Source organism: Leptidea sinapis, chromosome 17 (genome assembly GCF_905404315.1).
Source record: "Leptidea sinapis chromosome 17, ilLepSina1.1, whole genome shotgun sequence".
Taxonomy (NCBI): domain Eukaryota; kingdom Metazoa; phylum Arthropoda; class Insecta; order Lepidoptera; family Pieridae; genus Leptidea; species Leptidea sinapis.
In genome coordinates, this window is record NC_066281.1 from 6,988,307 (window position 1) to 7,003,647 (window position 15,341).

The window sequence follows — 15,341 nt, forward strand, 5'->3', positions numbered from 1 at the left end:
TGGGTCCAATGAAAAAGGCGGGGCGAGAGCGGTCGAAAATCCCCACACCATATATCCGTCAATGTCAAACAAAACAGATGATAAAATGTGGGTGTGTGTGGGCGGAGAAAGTGAAAATGGTCGTTGCTAGAGGCGTCTAAAACATTTACAATTACGTAGGTTACTATTAATTTTTTCACTTTTTTAATGTGGTTTTTTCACTAAAATAAATATTAATTATTATGTTCTCACTACTCCATATAATCCTTAGAGATATAGTACGGGATTTTTTACATATGTATAAATTTTTATTATGGGTATTTAATTTTTATATTAAAGGGGCCAGATAATAATGTCAGAAGTATGGGACACGAAAATCTGTTGAAAGTAATGAATGCTAATTTTAATTTATTTCAAATTAAAAAGTTTCACAGGTGAAATTTTACAAGCAATGATTTTAGGCAGATTGCACAAGACGTGGCACGCTACGGTCGAATGTGATCTGTGATCTGAACACAGTAATGTAATTTATAATAATATAAATTGTCATTTCATTTCAGGTACAGAAACAAACAAGTGATTTTGGTGTCTGCGACAAATTTTCCAAGAAAATTAATAGTTTACCGCACTTAGTATAACATCGTTTTTATAATACTCTACCTGTAATCTGTTCTATTACCTTGAATATCTTAATATTCAAGGTAATAGAACATATTACGGTTATAGTACGAAAACGAAGCACGATATACACAGGGGGCAAATTATTCGATATTATCGGTCCTAACCCTACTCTTAGTTGAAAATGTCAGAGACGAATATTCGAATTTCACAAATAATCAAACGTCACTTTTACGATAATCTCAACGACACCTTCTAGGCTGTCGATGCTATTATCGTTTCAAGTTGTATAGATATATTTGCCATACAATATACATACTTAATAAATATTATTGAAATAATTATATGTGATTTACTATTCAACAGGAATTTTTTACTACTAAGTCATTTTGTTGATCGTTAATCCGTAGAAATAATGCAAATGGCCGCCTGAGAAATAGGAAGTCGAAGAAAAGGGTTGAGTTACTTTTTTTTTTACATTTTATTATCCGCAAGTTTTGTATTATTTATTCAATTCTAAATGGTCATATTATATTCATTAAATATTTTTTTAATATTTATATTTTGTGTAAATAATACCAAATTGGTGGTGTAGAGACTGGCATGGTCCTTAGCGCCTAAACTATGTTTTGACTTTTGACACTTAACAGCGACATAGCACAGATAATGTTTAGGTTTGAACATATTTCATTCACACTAACATCATAAAAAAAATCAAAATATTAGTCTATGGTAACGATAAACGATAACGAATTCGAACATTTGTTACAGTAGGATAGTTGCGATATATTCGGAGTATTATCGTATCGTTCCGAATGTATCGTTGTCGATTTTGCGAGTAGACCTCCAGGTGCCGCTGCGCTCGACATAACGGCGACAAATCATCAAAATATCTTTTGTTCTTTGTAATATACCCGCATGATTCGTCACCACACGCTTGCTCTCTACGTCGATGTTAATGCGATGATATTCCGAAGATTTACGAATGATGGCATTTCATTGAGTCTGATAGGTATTTCACATACCGGACAGGTAGCAGATGCGACATATGAAAATTTATGTTTTTCGTTCGTATTTTCATAATATTTTAAAATTTTCCTAATGTGATATCTGAGAGTATTCTAAGTTTATTAGGCCTTAACACTAGTATGGGTTTGATCAATATTTTAATGAGAACTTTATTTCGATAAAGAAATTAATTTTTAAATTGTGCGATAAATTCTAGAGCTGTCAAATATGAATTAAAAATTTGATGCTAACAGTCAAAGCGAGTTCAAGATAACATTAAGCCAATAAATGTAAATTTACAACCAATCCATTCCATGTACTTGTATCAGGTGTAATGTAACAGGTGTTTACCAATAAATGTAAAGTATTGAATAAATATAAAACAAATTTTTGCATGTTTTCCTACTCCCATTTCTTAATTTACTCAACTTTTACAACATTACAGAAAACTATTCACTTATACTTATTACTCACCAATTGAGGTACGATAAGTAATCATAGTTAGATACAATTCCATTCTGCCATTGGAGTGTCATTTCCTCCATATGTACCCTTTCCAAGTTCACACTCGGTAATCCATCCAGGGTATTGCAGACCTTGTCTCTATCTTCACTATTTTGAAATGTCAAATATATATGAGATATAGGGCTTTCTTCAGTGCAATAAATCTCGAGACCCTAAAAAAGAGACACCCATTTTTTCTATTACAATAAATAAATAAATATATAAAAGGTAAAATAATTTCTTTAAGACATTATCACGTAAAAAAAAACTGTACATACTTATTCTTTAGTGTAACAAATCAAAAATCCTAAAAATTCACTCTGATAATTTTTCCCTGACACACTAATAGAAGTATAACTTCATAAACCATATGTCCAATATGACAGCAAGAATGCAAGAAATAAAAAAAAAATGTAATAAAAATAAAATGAAATAATGATACATACAACTTGCCTTAGTAAAAATCTTCTCTTGTACATCCTTCTCATATCTTTTAACTTGATCTTTAAAATGGGATTCTGTAAATAATAATGTATATTTCATAAATCATAGCACCTATGTACCTATGCACACATGAAGATACAATATCCCCCACGGACCAAATGGATAAAGAGATCAATAAAAGGTAACTCTTGGAAATGCTACTGGTCATTGAAGGAGATTCCAGCACTAGAAAAAGGCAAGATTTTAAACACCTGCATAACACCATGTATGTCCTATGGATGCCAAACCTGGGCCCTTACAAGCAAAAATATGAGAAAACTGGAAGTATGCCAAAACACCATGCAGAGGAGCCTATTGGACATAAAATTAAAGGACAGAGAAAGACTAACAGACATAAGAGAAAAAACAAAGGTGATCCCCATAGCAAAAACTGTGAAAAAACTTAAGTGGAAATGGACGGGTCATGTGATCAGAGGCCCAAACAAGTGGTCACAGAAACTCACCCATTGGGACCCGAGAGATGCTAAAACAAAGAGAGGCAGACAGATACTAAGGTGGGAAGATGAGATAAAGAAGGTTGCTGGACAAGTTTGGAGTAGAGAAGCGCCGGAGAGAGAGCACAGGAAGGTCCTAGAGGAGGCCTATGTCAGTGGACAAGCTAGATATATAGTTAAAAAATAGAGGAAATAAAAAAATAAACATGTAACTACATAACTAAAGAAATAAAGGCCATCTTTATCTTTATGTCACACATGTAATTTTAAACATCAATTACTACACGTCCAGATTATATCTGAACCTCGCTGAATATCCCTCCATCACAATCATGCTGTTGGGTCAGTATGGTTTGCAGTTTCATTACCGTAGCATCCAGAGATAATGTAACCGGGTAGTATATATAAATTAGTTTGTACTTAATTTAAAAATATGCATTAGTTGCATAAACAAGTATCATTAATAATTGTGTCTCTGCATGCACTATAAAAATGGCACACTCTAGCATTTATATAAATGAATTTTGGTATGTGATTTGCAAGAAAAGCATTTTGCAAAATGGTGGAAGACTAGGCATAGAATAATCATAATAGTATAATTAGTACACATTCAAAATTCTAATACCTCTAATCTCCCATCATAATTATATATGATATTTTATAGCAATCATAATAATACTTTTATAAGAAACCTGTTTTATTGTCAACTAGCCTTTTATAACATAGCATTTTTTAATGCTATCATAAAACACATAAGCAAATAAGAATATAAAAACAAAATATTTTTCAATTTTAATAATTAAAAAACTTCAAAAGGTATAATAACTTTTGGATTACTATGACATGATAACTATGAAAATGGATTCAAGCATTTTTGAAAGGACTTTAATCTTATAAAGGTATAAGTTAAGTTACATACATTAATAAAATTTGAAAAACAAAATTTTATGAACAATGCAGGACTTGAACCCACGACCTCCGGTATTCCATGCTGGTGCTCTAACCAACTGAGCTAATCGTTCAAGTGACATATCGTCATAAAATCTTGTATGCTTAGTTTAACTCTCAGGTTGGCTTCTCAGGTAGGCTTTATACATCTTGCCCCCTCAAATGCACAATATCTGGATTCATAAAGTTGACATAGATAATATCTATGCAATTTTTTCTATATTTATCAATGCAAAGGACAAAAAATTGAAACTACACAGCTGACCGCCAACCTTTGCTAATCGGAGAGGCACGCAAAGACGCAATGCAAAGAATATAAAAATTTAAGTATACTTACACATTCTATATTACTAAAGGGTTGAAAATACAGCATAGTTGGTGTCAGAGCTAATTTACCCTGATGTCTAACAAGAGGTGAAATTTTTTCAACTTGATATTCTGAAAGTATTTGTTCCGTGTAGTCATCCATCATAACAGGATCAAAGACCATTCTCATGTATCTAGAATGTATAATTGTTGCAATCATACTGTTGTGTTCTTGTGCAGGCAATGTTGAAGCTCTATGGAGTTGTAGCAGATGATTTAAGCATTCATCCGTGGTTAGGAAGTCTAAGTGAAAGTAAAATACTTTGCTTTCATATTTAAACCTATATGGTGCTAAAATGTTATCTTCCAACATTTCACAATATTGTTTAATTTCAACTTTTAAAACATTACTCTTATCATTTGTATCTGCTCTTGAATAAACTGAAGAAATTTTAAGACACTCTTTGAGATGCATTTTTATAAGTGGTTCAGTAATGGAATGTGGCTCAAACACTAAGGATTTTGAACATATCTTTAGGCGCCCAGATTTTGAGTATTCATTTATCATTTCATCTTCACTCATTTTCGATGAATAGTCCTCAAAATATATTTCACCTGGCTCCAACAGCAACATAGTAAATCTGCAATATTATTTTTTTAATAAAACTTAGCTCGACAAAAAAAGGATGACTCGTAACTTACCTATATTTTACCTACCTTGACTTGTTCATCGTGAGCCGATAATAGTTAATAAAGGTTTTTAGATAATATTTATTTATATATTAATATTATGTATTGCTTGATTATTATTGAGGTAAAAAAATTACATCGCTAAAATCCAATGAGTATTTACCATCAACCACTAAATGAAAGAAAGCGCAATGAACGAAAACACGTCATTAATTTCTTATTTATTTCGATTACTGCAGTTAAATTAACTTTGTAGTTACATGTTACCTAAAAACAGAATGAAATTTCATAACAAAGACTTTCGTGTTGCCTGTTGGGAAATGGGAATTGGAATTGTGTTTTTTTTTCTATTCCTTTTAGGAAATTTTTGCTTTCACATTTCGTGCATCAGCAATCTTCAAGTTTTCTTTCACAATTTATTATTGAAAGTATAGGGTCGTTCGTTGGCGTAAAATTAAACTAGTTGTAGCCAACGCACTCTATATTTGAATTTATCAGAAGGATTTCTTTTTCTTAATATTATATTAATAAACTAGTGGACCCAACAGACGTTGTCCTGTACACACGTCTTAAATTTGAAAAATCGGTCCAGCCGTTAGGAGGAGTTCACTAACATACACATGAGCAGGAGAATTATATTATATGGACGGAATTGAGAATCTAAACCAATCTCAAATTCACTGAAACAAACAAAAAAGTCATCAAAATCAGTCCAGCCGTTTAGGAGGTAGTTTAATTGTGAATCTAAACCATTTTCGAATCCACCTGAAGACACACACCAATCTCAAATTCACTGGAACACACAAAAATATCATCAAAATCGGTCCAGCCGTTTAGGAGATAGTTCAATTGTGAATCTAAACCATCCTCGATTCCCCTTGAACTCACATAAAAAATTTCATCAAAATCGGTCCAGCCATCTAGGAGGAGTTCAGTGACATACACACGCACACAAGAATTATATATATAAAGATATAACTGATCTCATTAAGATAATATCTTGTTACTCAACTAGTGGATGAATGTATATATCGATAAAATGTTATCGACTAAAATTTTATCTTTTTAAATTGTATGTAAGTAAGCTTATGTTACATATTAATGGTAGATGTGTACAAGAGAAACCAGTATGAATTAAATAATTTTATATCAAAGGCTGAAAAGTAAACAGCTACTTACAAAAATTTACTATGTGATACTATTTAATAAGTAAACAAAAAATCTAAGCACTTGAAATGAAATAAAATTAAATGAAATTTATTTGCAGGAAACATTGTACTTAAGGTGTTAACAATATAATGGATAATCCAATATGTTTCGTCAATTGACATGCAAAATATGTTACAAAATTGTCTAAACACTAATCGTACTGTTATATTGAAACATGTCGGATTTCACAATGCTATCAATAATATTTATAAAATGAAATTTTAATACTTATATAATATTATAATATGAGACGTAAATAACTTAATAATTCATTTAGTACCTATGTATAATATTAACAAATTCAATGTCATAAAAGTATATTAATTTACATATATTATTATCAAATAGACTAATTCATTTTGTATTGAAAAATTCATTTAAACTATAGAAGCACTTATTTGTTAACCACTGATGCAGTCTTCTTTTAAAAACTTTGAACGGTAAATCTTTCAATTCATTGGGCAATTTATTATATATTTTCACAGACATGCTGAAACAATTTCTACTAAAAGATGCAGTTCTACAGAAGGGCATTATGAGTTTATTTGGATACCTTGTATTTAAAACCTTCTGGCTTTTTTTTGTATAGAAATCACACATATGTTTTTGAACAAATAGGCTTATTTCATAAATGTATAGGCATAGCAGCGATAGAATTTTCAATTTTTTAAATAGCGGTCGACAAGAATCTAGGGGGCCAGCTCCACAAACCGCCCTGATACACTTCTTCTGTCCAATAAATAAATGCCCTATGCTCACCGAGTTGCCCCATATGACCAATCCATATCTTAAAGCTGAAACCACGAATGCATGATATGCCATTAGCGCTGTTTTTTCACCTATTGTTTTTGATACGCGTTTGAGGACAAATACATGTTGGTTAATTTTTTTGCTAATTTTGTCAACATGTGACTTGAAGGACAAGTTGCTGTCTAAAGAAATACCAAGAAAATTGACAAGTTGTGCTTCTTTAATATTCTCATTATGATAATTAACATTAATATCTTTTCCTTTCCCATTCTTATTATAATACTGCATATACATTTTTTTTTTATATTTACAGTCAGGTTATTTTCAGTAAGCCATTCAATTGTATCCTTTATTGTTTTATTAATTTCTATATCATATGTCAATTCATTGTTACATTTAATTACAACAGAGATGTCCTCAGCAAAAAGAGTACAGTTATTAGTAGTAATGCTAGGTAAGTCGTTTATGTAGATTATGAATAGAAGTGGACCCAATATACTTCCTTGTGGTACACCTTTTGTTTTAAGTCTAAGTTCTGATCGATAAGGTATTACTTCTTGTTTATTATTTAATTTAGCAATTTCAACGTATTGAGTACGGTTTGAAAGATAACTTTTAAGCCAGTCATTTGCCAGACCTCAAATACCATATTGAGCGCATTTATCTAATAGTTTTTCATGACAAACATTGTCAAAAGCTTTGCTCATATCAAAAAATACTGATGTTACTGGAATTTTTGTATCCATGCATTCCGATATTTTATTAGCGAAAAACACGCTAAAGTTGTTGATTTTCCTTTTTGGAAACCATTTTGTTCCTCCAAAATGATATTATGTTTAGTTAAAAAAGATGTTAATCGCTTGTGCAGTATCTTTTCAAAAATTTTTGAGATAACAGGAAAGAGTGTGATTGGTCGATAGTTGTTAATATCCTTTTTATCACCCGCTTTGAGTTAAAGGTGTTACTTTTGCCTTTTTTAAATTTGATGGGAAAGTACCTTCTTCAAAAGATAGATTTATTAAGTAGGCTAGGACTGGAGCTAGTTCCTTTGCACATTCCTTTATTACCTTTGTTGCTATTTCATCGCAGCCCGTGGAATTTGAATTATTAAGTGACTTAATAACTGTTATTATCTCCATTTTATCAGTTGGCATTAAGAAAATATTCGAATTGTTATGTTTTAATTTATATGTAGGTTTTTTATTTTTTACATTTTGACTTTGACTTTGTGTGACTGTATTTATAAAATAATTATTAAAAATAGTAGCAATCTGAGTTGGATTATTTATAATTTTATTTTCATATTTAATTTCATCGATACTTCCTACATTAGAGTTAGTTTTATTTTTAATCACATTCCACGACGCTTTGCATTTATTTTTCGAGTAAAGTATATATTTGTTGTTACTACTTCTCTGAGCTAGTTCTATACACTTGTTGAGAATCTTTGAATAATTATTAAATTTGTTTTTGTTGGCAGGTATTTTATTCTTATAATATTGATAACTTAATTTTCTTTTTGTTGCACATGATTTTTTTATACCTCTGGACAACCATTTTATTTTTGAATTTGAAACATTAATTTTATACTTAAGAAGAGGAAAACATAATTTATAAAATATGATTAATGTATTGTAAAATTCATCAAAAGATTCGTCCAATTTCTGGGCATCATACACGTCTATCCAGTTAAGACTTTTTATACAGTCCTTAAATTTGTTTATGTTTTGATTACATAAATCTCTTTTGAAAATTAACTTATACGACAGTGTTGAATTATTTATTTTTGTCGGTACTACTAAGAATTGTGCTGTGTCATGATCCGATAGGCCTAACTGACGAATCTCCCCTGTGGCATTTTCTATATTACTAACAAAGAGGTCAATACAGGATTTTTGCCGAGTAGGTTCATTAATATGTTTAAAAAAATTATTATTATTTATTTAATATTAATTTTGCAATAAATTTGTAAACTCCAGATTCGTTTTAGTATTTTTTAGAGTGTCGATATTAAAATCACCAACAATCACAATATTACTGGTCTCCCAATATCTTAATTTGTGTAAAAGTAAATCAAGCTTATTCAAAAATTCAGCAACGTTCGAATTCGGCGTCCTGTATAGACATATTACAATTAATTTGTGCTTTGGTATTCTTAAACCACAAAGAATATTCTACACATAGCTCATCCATGACATCAAATTTTACAGCCTCAATATAGTCTCTGACTAGAATGCAGACCCCACCACGCTTTTGCTTAAGTCTACAAAAAGCAGATACCATTGTATATCCACTTATTATCACTACAAAAAAAATCAGATTCCCTTATGAACAATCAGTAAGAGAAGACGACTTACACACATATTCCAAGACGTATCTTTAAAAGATGTTCTACTCAAACTCAACTGGGTTGTTGAGTGTTAAGGTATTCTATAAAAATTCGGATCTGGAGGATCTTCCGATAAGGTTGAATCGAGATGGAATAGAAGGCGAACCTCATCACATGGAGTAGAGTAAATACGAATCCTGGGAATATTAGTCATCATCATCCACGTGACATTTGGGCCTTGAACAGATGACCAACAAGGCTATAATATATTCTACACACTTCATCAGTATAGCTTCTCATTTTATTAATAATTCACTACTGCTTGTTTTCGAAATAGGCTTTCTGAAGCAGTTCTGTTACAAATACAATAAAAGCTCAAATCTCTCCTGGCCCCTGGGTTTATACAGAATAACAATGAATTCTCATAAAAACTATGTTTTATGTTTGTATGGCTTCCCAGATAAGTATAAGATTAGTAAATACCAATATAATAATTATAAATAGCTTTCAAGACTATTCGTGCACGCTGTCTTGATTTTATTTTAAATAAAACTAGACCCATGAAAAAATATTCGCTTATTATGATTTTAGTTTAAGACACTCTCTTAATCAACCCCGATTACATAATTTCTAATCTTATCGATATGTTTTTTCTTATCGTACAACACTAGGTATTTTGACAGTAGTCAAATCTATGGTTACTGAGCTCCAATTATTTCAAGTTTTTATGTTATTTTTGAATCAAACAATTTAAGAAAAAGTTTTGAGGTTGTACAAATCACTTTAAGAATATCCGCTAAGTGTAATAGTTTTAAGTTCGAAATTTATTGATGTAGATAAATTTGTAGTTATGTCTTTTCGTGATTGTGAATTTATGACTATCAAGTTTTTATTCAAATTAAGAAAGAAGGTTTTTAGTTAAAGCGATAAAAGTTATACGGTTTCAATCTTTCTTAAACCGATGTTAGTTGAACTTTTATTTATTATTTATAACAAAAGTGGTAGTAATAAATAAACAAATATATTTGGAGATTTTCAAGAAATATTAAAAGGGCATACAAGGCATTTACTTTCTCAAAATAGATTATTTTCAAGTAGGTTCAAAACGGAGTCTCTCCGGTTATAATTATAATGATGATACGCAATGAAAGCGTAGCAACTTGTTAAAAAGGCATTTAAGGCATTTATTTTCTCGAAATTTATTCCTTTAGAATTCTTTTTGATGTCATTTCTAATATACTAGATACTACAACCGCTTCGGAAACAAATGGTGCTCTGACAGAGACGAAACGGCGCAAGAAACTCTACCAGCATTCTTTTTTGCGATCTTTATAATAAAATATGCAATATTTTACTGTCATTGCTATTGCTATAAAATAATCATAAACTAGTCCCAGGTGTGGAGTAGTAGGATCTACGACAGAGCCATTTTTTAATAAAACATTTAAATTTATTCATAGATTATTCATGAACAGTGGTTGGGACTTTATTATAAAAGTGTATACACCCTTTAAAGCTATTATGTATCTTATGAAGCCTACTAGAAATTGATACGAGCAATTCCTTATTTTTAGTGTTTTCATAATGAAAATCACTATTAAGAGTAAAAAGGTGACGATTTTTGTGAACGTACATTAAATTTTCAGAAATGTGCCGTCATAATATGTATTTCTTTAGATTTTTATTTTAATTTACTGAGCAAACTGAAACAATTTTTAAAAAACAATTTTAAAGCTATTAAATTATAACGGTTAAAATTGTTTATATTAATTAAAAATCAATAGATTTTTTTGACAGAAGTATCTCGTTACGTAACGAAGTGGTTTACCTCCCATTAGAAGTTATCACTTCAAAATATGTCAATACTCCTGTGAGCGTGTTAGAATGGCTAGGAGAAATAGAGTATAGGGTATAGAAATTACAAGTAAAGTGATTATGAAAATCTAATTAAGTACCTTTATATTCAAGTAAACCACCTTATTCTTTTAAATATAATATCTTTATAACTTCACGACTCAACATCGGTTCGTAAAGGAGTTTAGACATGGGGAGAAGAACCGACAAGAAACTGTCAGTTCATCTTTTAAATATTACAAAATATACAGTATAATCTATGTACAATATATATTGAACAAGTTAAAATACTAAAATTGCACTTAGTAGCCTCATTAAATATTCCCAAGGGGTGACGCTGTTAGATCATTAATAGGTATAAAAGGGTAATAATATCAGAACAGAGAATAATGAATAATAATTATAAGTACTTAACTCTGATGTGTCCGTTCGGTGCAGCAGCCAAGAGCCAAATGTGACTAAGCACCACTGCGCCGAACCAACGAAACCTTAGTAGACTTAGGTTGGCAATCTGGTTAGCTGGCTAGCTGGTCGTTCAATAGTAATCAAAAACAAGGTCCTATTGACTGTATTGACTTTAAAATACAATTGAGCTACTTTTTAGTTTTAATATGTCAAAACTTAACTCCCTTAAGTCTAGCATTAACTAACATTTGGTTTATTTAGTGTTATTTACTTCTTTATTATTATTAAATAATTAGGTAAAAGCTTAATAATCTAACAAGCGCATTGATTATAGTCTAATGTATAAAAATACACGTACATTCTATTTTACATAATTAAACTAATTTGAGAGTTTCGTCGTGTTGGCTTTGGTTGACACACGAGTGGTGATTTTTTTTTGTTGAAAAGTGGCCGGTTTTTGTATTTTACCTGTTGTTTGTTGGTGGTGGTATATTTAAGTGTGTTGGGAATGGAGACCCCGATGGGTCTAGAATTACGTCTCGACAGGCGGCATCCTCTCGGAAGCGGCATATCGAATCCGATGAGCCCGCTACAGAAAGCAGAAAAAAATTAGGGTTAAATCCCCCCCAATCGCCCGTACAAACCATGTACAGGCATACTTCTTCGCTGAAGTCCCTAAAGGTTACAGTAAGGATGACAAAGGTCCGTTTATAGTTCACGTGTCCAGGGAGGTATCGGTCTCATTTGCAGGCACATCCATCCGTGCATTGAAGTTTGGACTGCTTCTACATCAAAACAAATCACGCACATTGCTAAGGACGGTGTTAAAAGTGTTGACCGCAACAGAGTAAGTGTAGAATTTTCAAACGCTCAAGCAGCTAATGACTTTCTAACCAATCAGATTTTGACTTTGACAAAATTCAAAGCAGTAATTCCGATTTTTAACACTACTCGGATGGGCCTAGTCCGAGGTGTCCCTGTAGACTTGTCTATGGAGGACATTGTCGAATCCCTGGAACTGCCGATTGGCTGTGGCGAGGTCTTAAAAGCCCGCCGCCTACACCGCAAGAACATTATTGAAGGTACTGACGAGTGGGTGCCCACTCACTCGGTTGTTTTGACTTTTAGAGGCCAGATGCTTCCCTCAAAAATTTTCTCATTTTATACGTCCCTCCCCGTTGAAACCTATAAATTCCCGTCTATTCAGTGCCTGAACTGCTGTCGTTTTGGCCACGTTAAAGCACAGTGTCCACCATTTTGCGTTGGATAAGGACTGTCCAGAGTTTTTACGCCAGGAAATCATAAAACTTATTGACTTTATGATATTTATGATACTTTAATACGATATAATGTCCCAGGACAATATATCGTATTTAGATGCATCGGCCGGTTTCCCCCCAGTCTGCAGGTCATATGCGGAGATGACAAGGGAATTGTGGCCGATAGATACACTTACACAACACATAACTTATTACTATCTATCTACTATTTTTTATTACTAATTATTATTACCTATGATATATATTTTATTACACTAAAACAACAACAACAACAACAATATTAATATCCACACTTAATATATATAACCAAAACAACTTAACTATATTAATTACAACACATTTACACACAAACATACAGAATAATATTAACAATAATTCAACATAAAATATTCAGTATTGTGCAGTGGAAATCCACCACTTGTAACCGGTGAATATTGCGCCTGCGCAGAACGAATATCGTTCAACGACCCGCGCCCGCGCCGGTACAGCAGTCGTGTCTCGATCGTTCGCAGTGAAGCCCGTGTCGCTTGTCTATAGAACGTACCTACTGTGCAACTGTCGTGTCGTAATATCTGTACCTGTAATTACTGTGATTTCTCCTTCTTTATTATGGTTAAACTTCATGCGTGTATCAGTGTACTTAATGTGTGTGTGAATTGTTGAAGTAGATTAAACTGTTATGTATTAGACTTAAATTAATTAGTTTTATTCAACTACTACTTATACCACCATACCACAACTGATAGCTAACTAACGACCATAGAGTTATTCTCCTCTCCTACATTCTCACCTCGCCCCGTTAACTCTTCCCAACCTATGAACTCATCTCGGCCCAGCTCCAACTTTTAAAGATCTTATCGGGAAACAATTATTCGTTCTCCTCGCCCCCGTACCCCCTTAGCAAGGGGTTACAATAAGCAGGCCCATGACGCTATCATCAATCTCCCATCCTCCTCCCTACCCAATGGCAACAGCCAACCCGATTTCCTTCAATCCCAAGGAAAAATGTTAGAAGACCTTTCATTTGCATCGTTGCTCCATGCAGCGAACTTCCATTACCGCCCAACGTTGCCCAAAATCTAACCCGTCTTTTTAAGATCCTAAACAATGGCCGCAACAGTTTTTTTGCAATGGAACTGTAAAAGTATCCGTGCTAAGAAACAAGATCTTATATCATTAATTAACTTTCATAGCCCTGTTTCATGTTTTCATAGCCCGATTTCGTGTCCCTGGTTTCTTCTGTTTGCGGGATGACGGCTATGCGGATAGTGCCATTTTCATCCAGCAAAACCTTTCTTTTTTTCCATTCCTATCTCCCCTCACAGTAATCAGATTAATGCTGTTGCTGTGCGAGCTGTAAATATTTCATTCCTCTCTCTATATATTCCACATTCAACTTCTCTCCCCAGTCCCCTTATGGGTGATTTAAACGCCCACCACACTTTGTGGGGGTGTTACAACTGTGACGGGTTTGCTCCGTCGTTGGTTGACTTGATCTTTAATTATGAATTTTTCTATCCTGAATTAATGGCTCTCCGACTTGCAGAGTTTACCCCAATCAGTACCAAAAATCGGCAGTAGATCTATCCCTTTCTTCAACTTCCCTTGCATCTCAGCTATCCTGGCATACTTTTCCTACTACCTATGGTAGCGACTACTTCCCTTTCATTAATTAATTTTCTCTAAATAATAGGTCAATTCCTCTCCCCAATCCTAACCCCTTACTAAAATATAAATTGCGAAACGCAGATTGGTCTGGCTATGCTCAAACCGTGGATGACTTGATGGACTCCCTTCCGGATCTTCAGTGTGATAGTAACCGCTTGACTTACTATGAACATTTTGTCAAATCTCTTATTTCTTCTTATTAGAAGCAATCTTGTTTATTCGCTCCCATAGCCTGAATCAAACTGTTATTTTTACTGACTCACTTAGTTGTTTATCATCCATCAAGGAAAACCCATTGCGGAGTAAGTCAAGACATCATATTACTCTGCAGATTAGGGAATCTCTGTTTTCCTGTCATCAAAATGGAATAGACTTAACACTTGTCTGGATTCCAGGTCATTCTGGCATTGCAGACAATGAAACAGCAGACTCTTGTGCTAAATCGGCTATACAAAGGAACCCACCTATGAACATTTTAGAAATAGTTCCCTAGATCTGAGTGCACTATCTTAATTTTATCTCGAGATGTCCTGGATTACATCAAAATGCATGCCTTATGGGTTAGGATAAGAGCACCTGTTAATTATAAGCCAACAACATCTTATTATTACCTTATCCTGCACAAGATCAGAGTTAGAGATCACTCCATGTGTGTCCTCCTGTCCTAAACTTCTTCATCCCTTTTATGACGTTCTTCCACAGAAATTTCCCCGTCCAGTAAATGTTGAATGTTTGTTAACGTTTAGTCCATAACGCAATACTCAAAAAACCTGCCACTTATAAATTATCCAAATTAAATTCATACAAAATTTCCATTCATAACGTGTTCATTCATAATCATTCCACTCGATATTG

The 15,341-nt window shown here is 32.8% G+C and overlaps 2 protein-coding genes across 3 annotated transcripts in view; one reads left to right on the plus strand and one right to left on the minus strand.

Annotated features, from left to right (window-relative positions):
- LOC126969207 (protein FAN-like) overlaps positions 1 to 5,252 on the minus strand; it is a 29,773-nt gene extending 24,521 nt beyond the window's left edge. For both annotated transcript variants that reach the window (XM_050814533.1, XM_050814532.1), the window contains exons 1-4: positions 5,019 to 5,252; positions 4,333 to 4,942; positions 2,556 to 2,627; positions 2,080 to 2,282 (exon numbers count right to left, since the gene is read on the minus strand). In XM_050814533.1, coding sequence (XP_050670490.1) covers positions 2,080 to 2,282; positions 2,556 to 2,627; positions 4,333 to 4,942; positions 5,019 to 5,032 — 899 coding nt within the window. In that variant the 5' untranslated portion in view covers positions 5,033 to 5,252. The remainder of the gene's footprint in view (positions 1 to 2,079; positions 2,283 to 2,555; positions 2,628 to 4,332; positions 4,943 to 5,018) is intronic.
- The window catches only part of LOC126969213 (uncharacterized), a 64,686-nt gene that overhangs the window by 45,712 nt on the left and 3,633 nt on the right, over positions 1 to 15,341 (plus strand). The gene's annotated exons all lie outside the window — the stretch shown is intronic.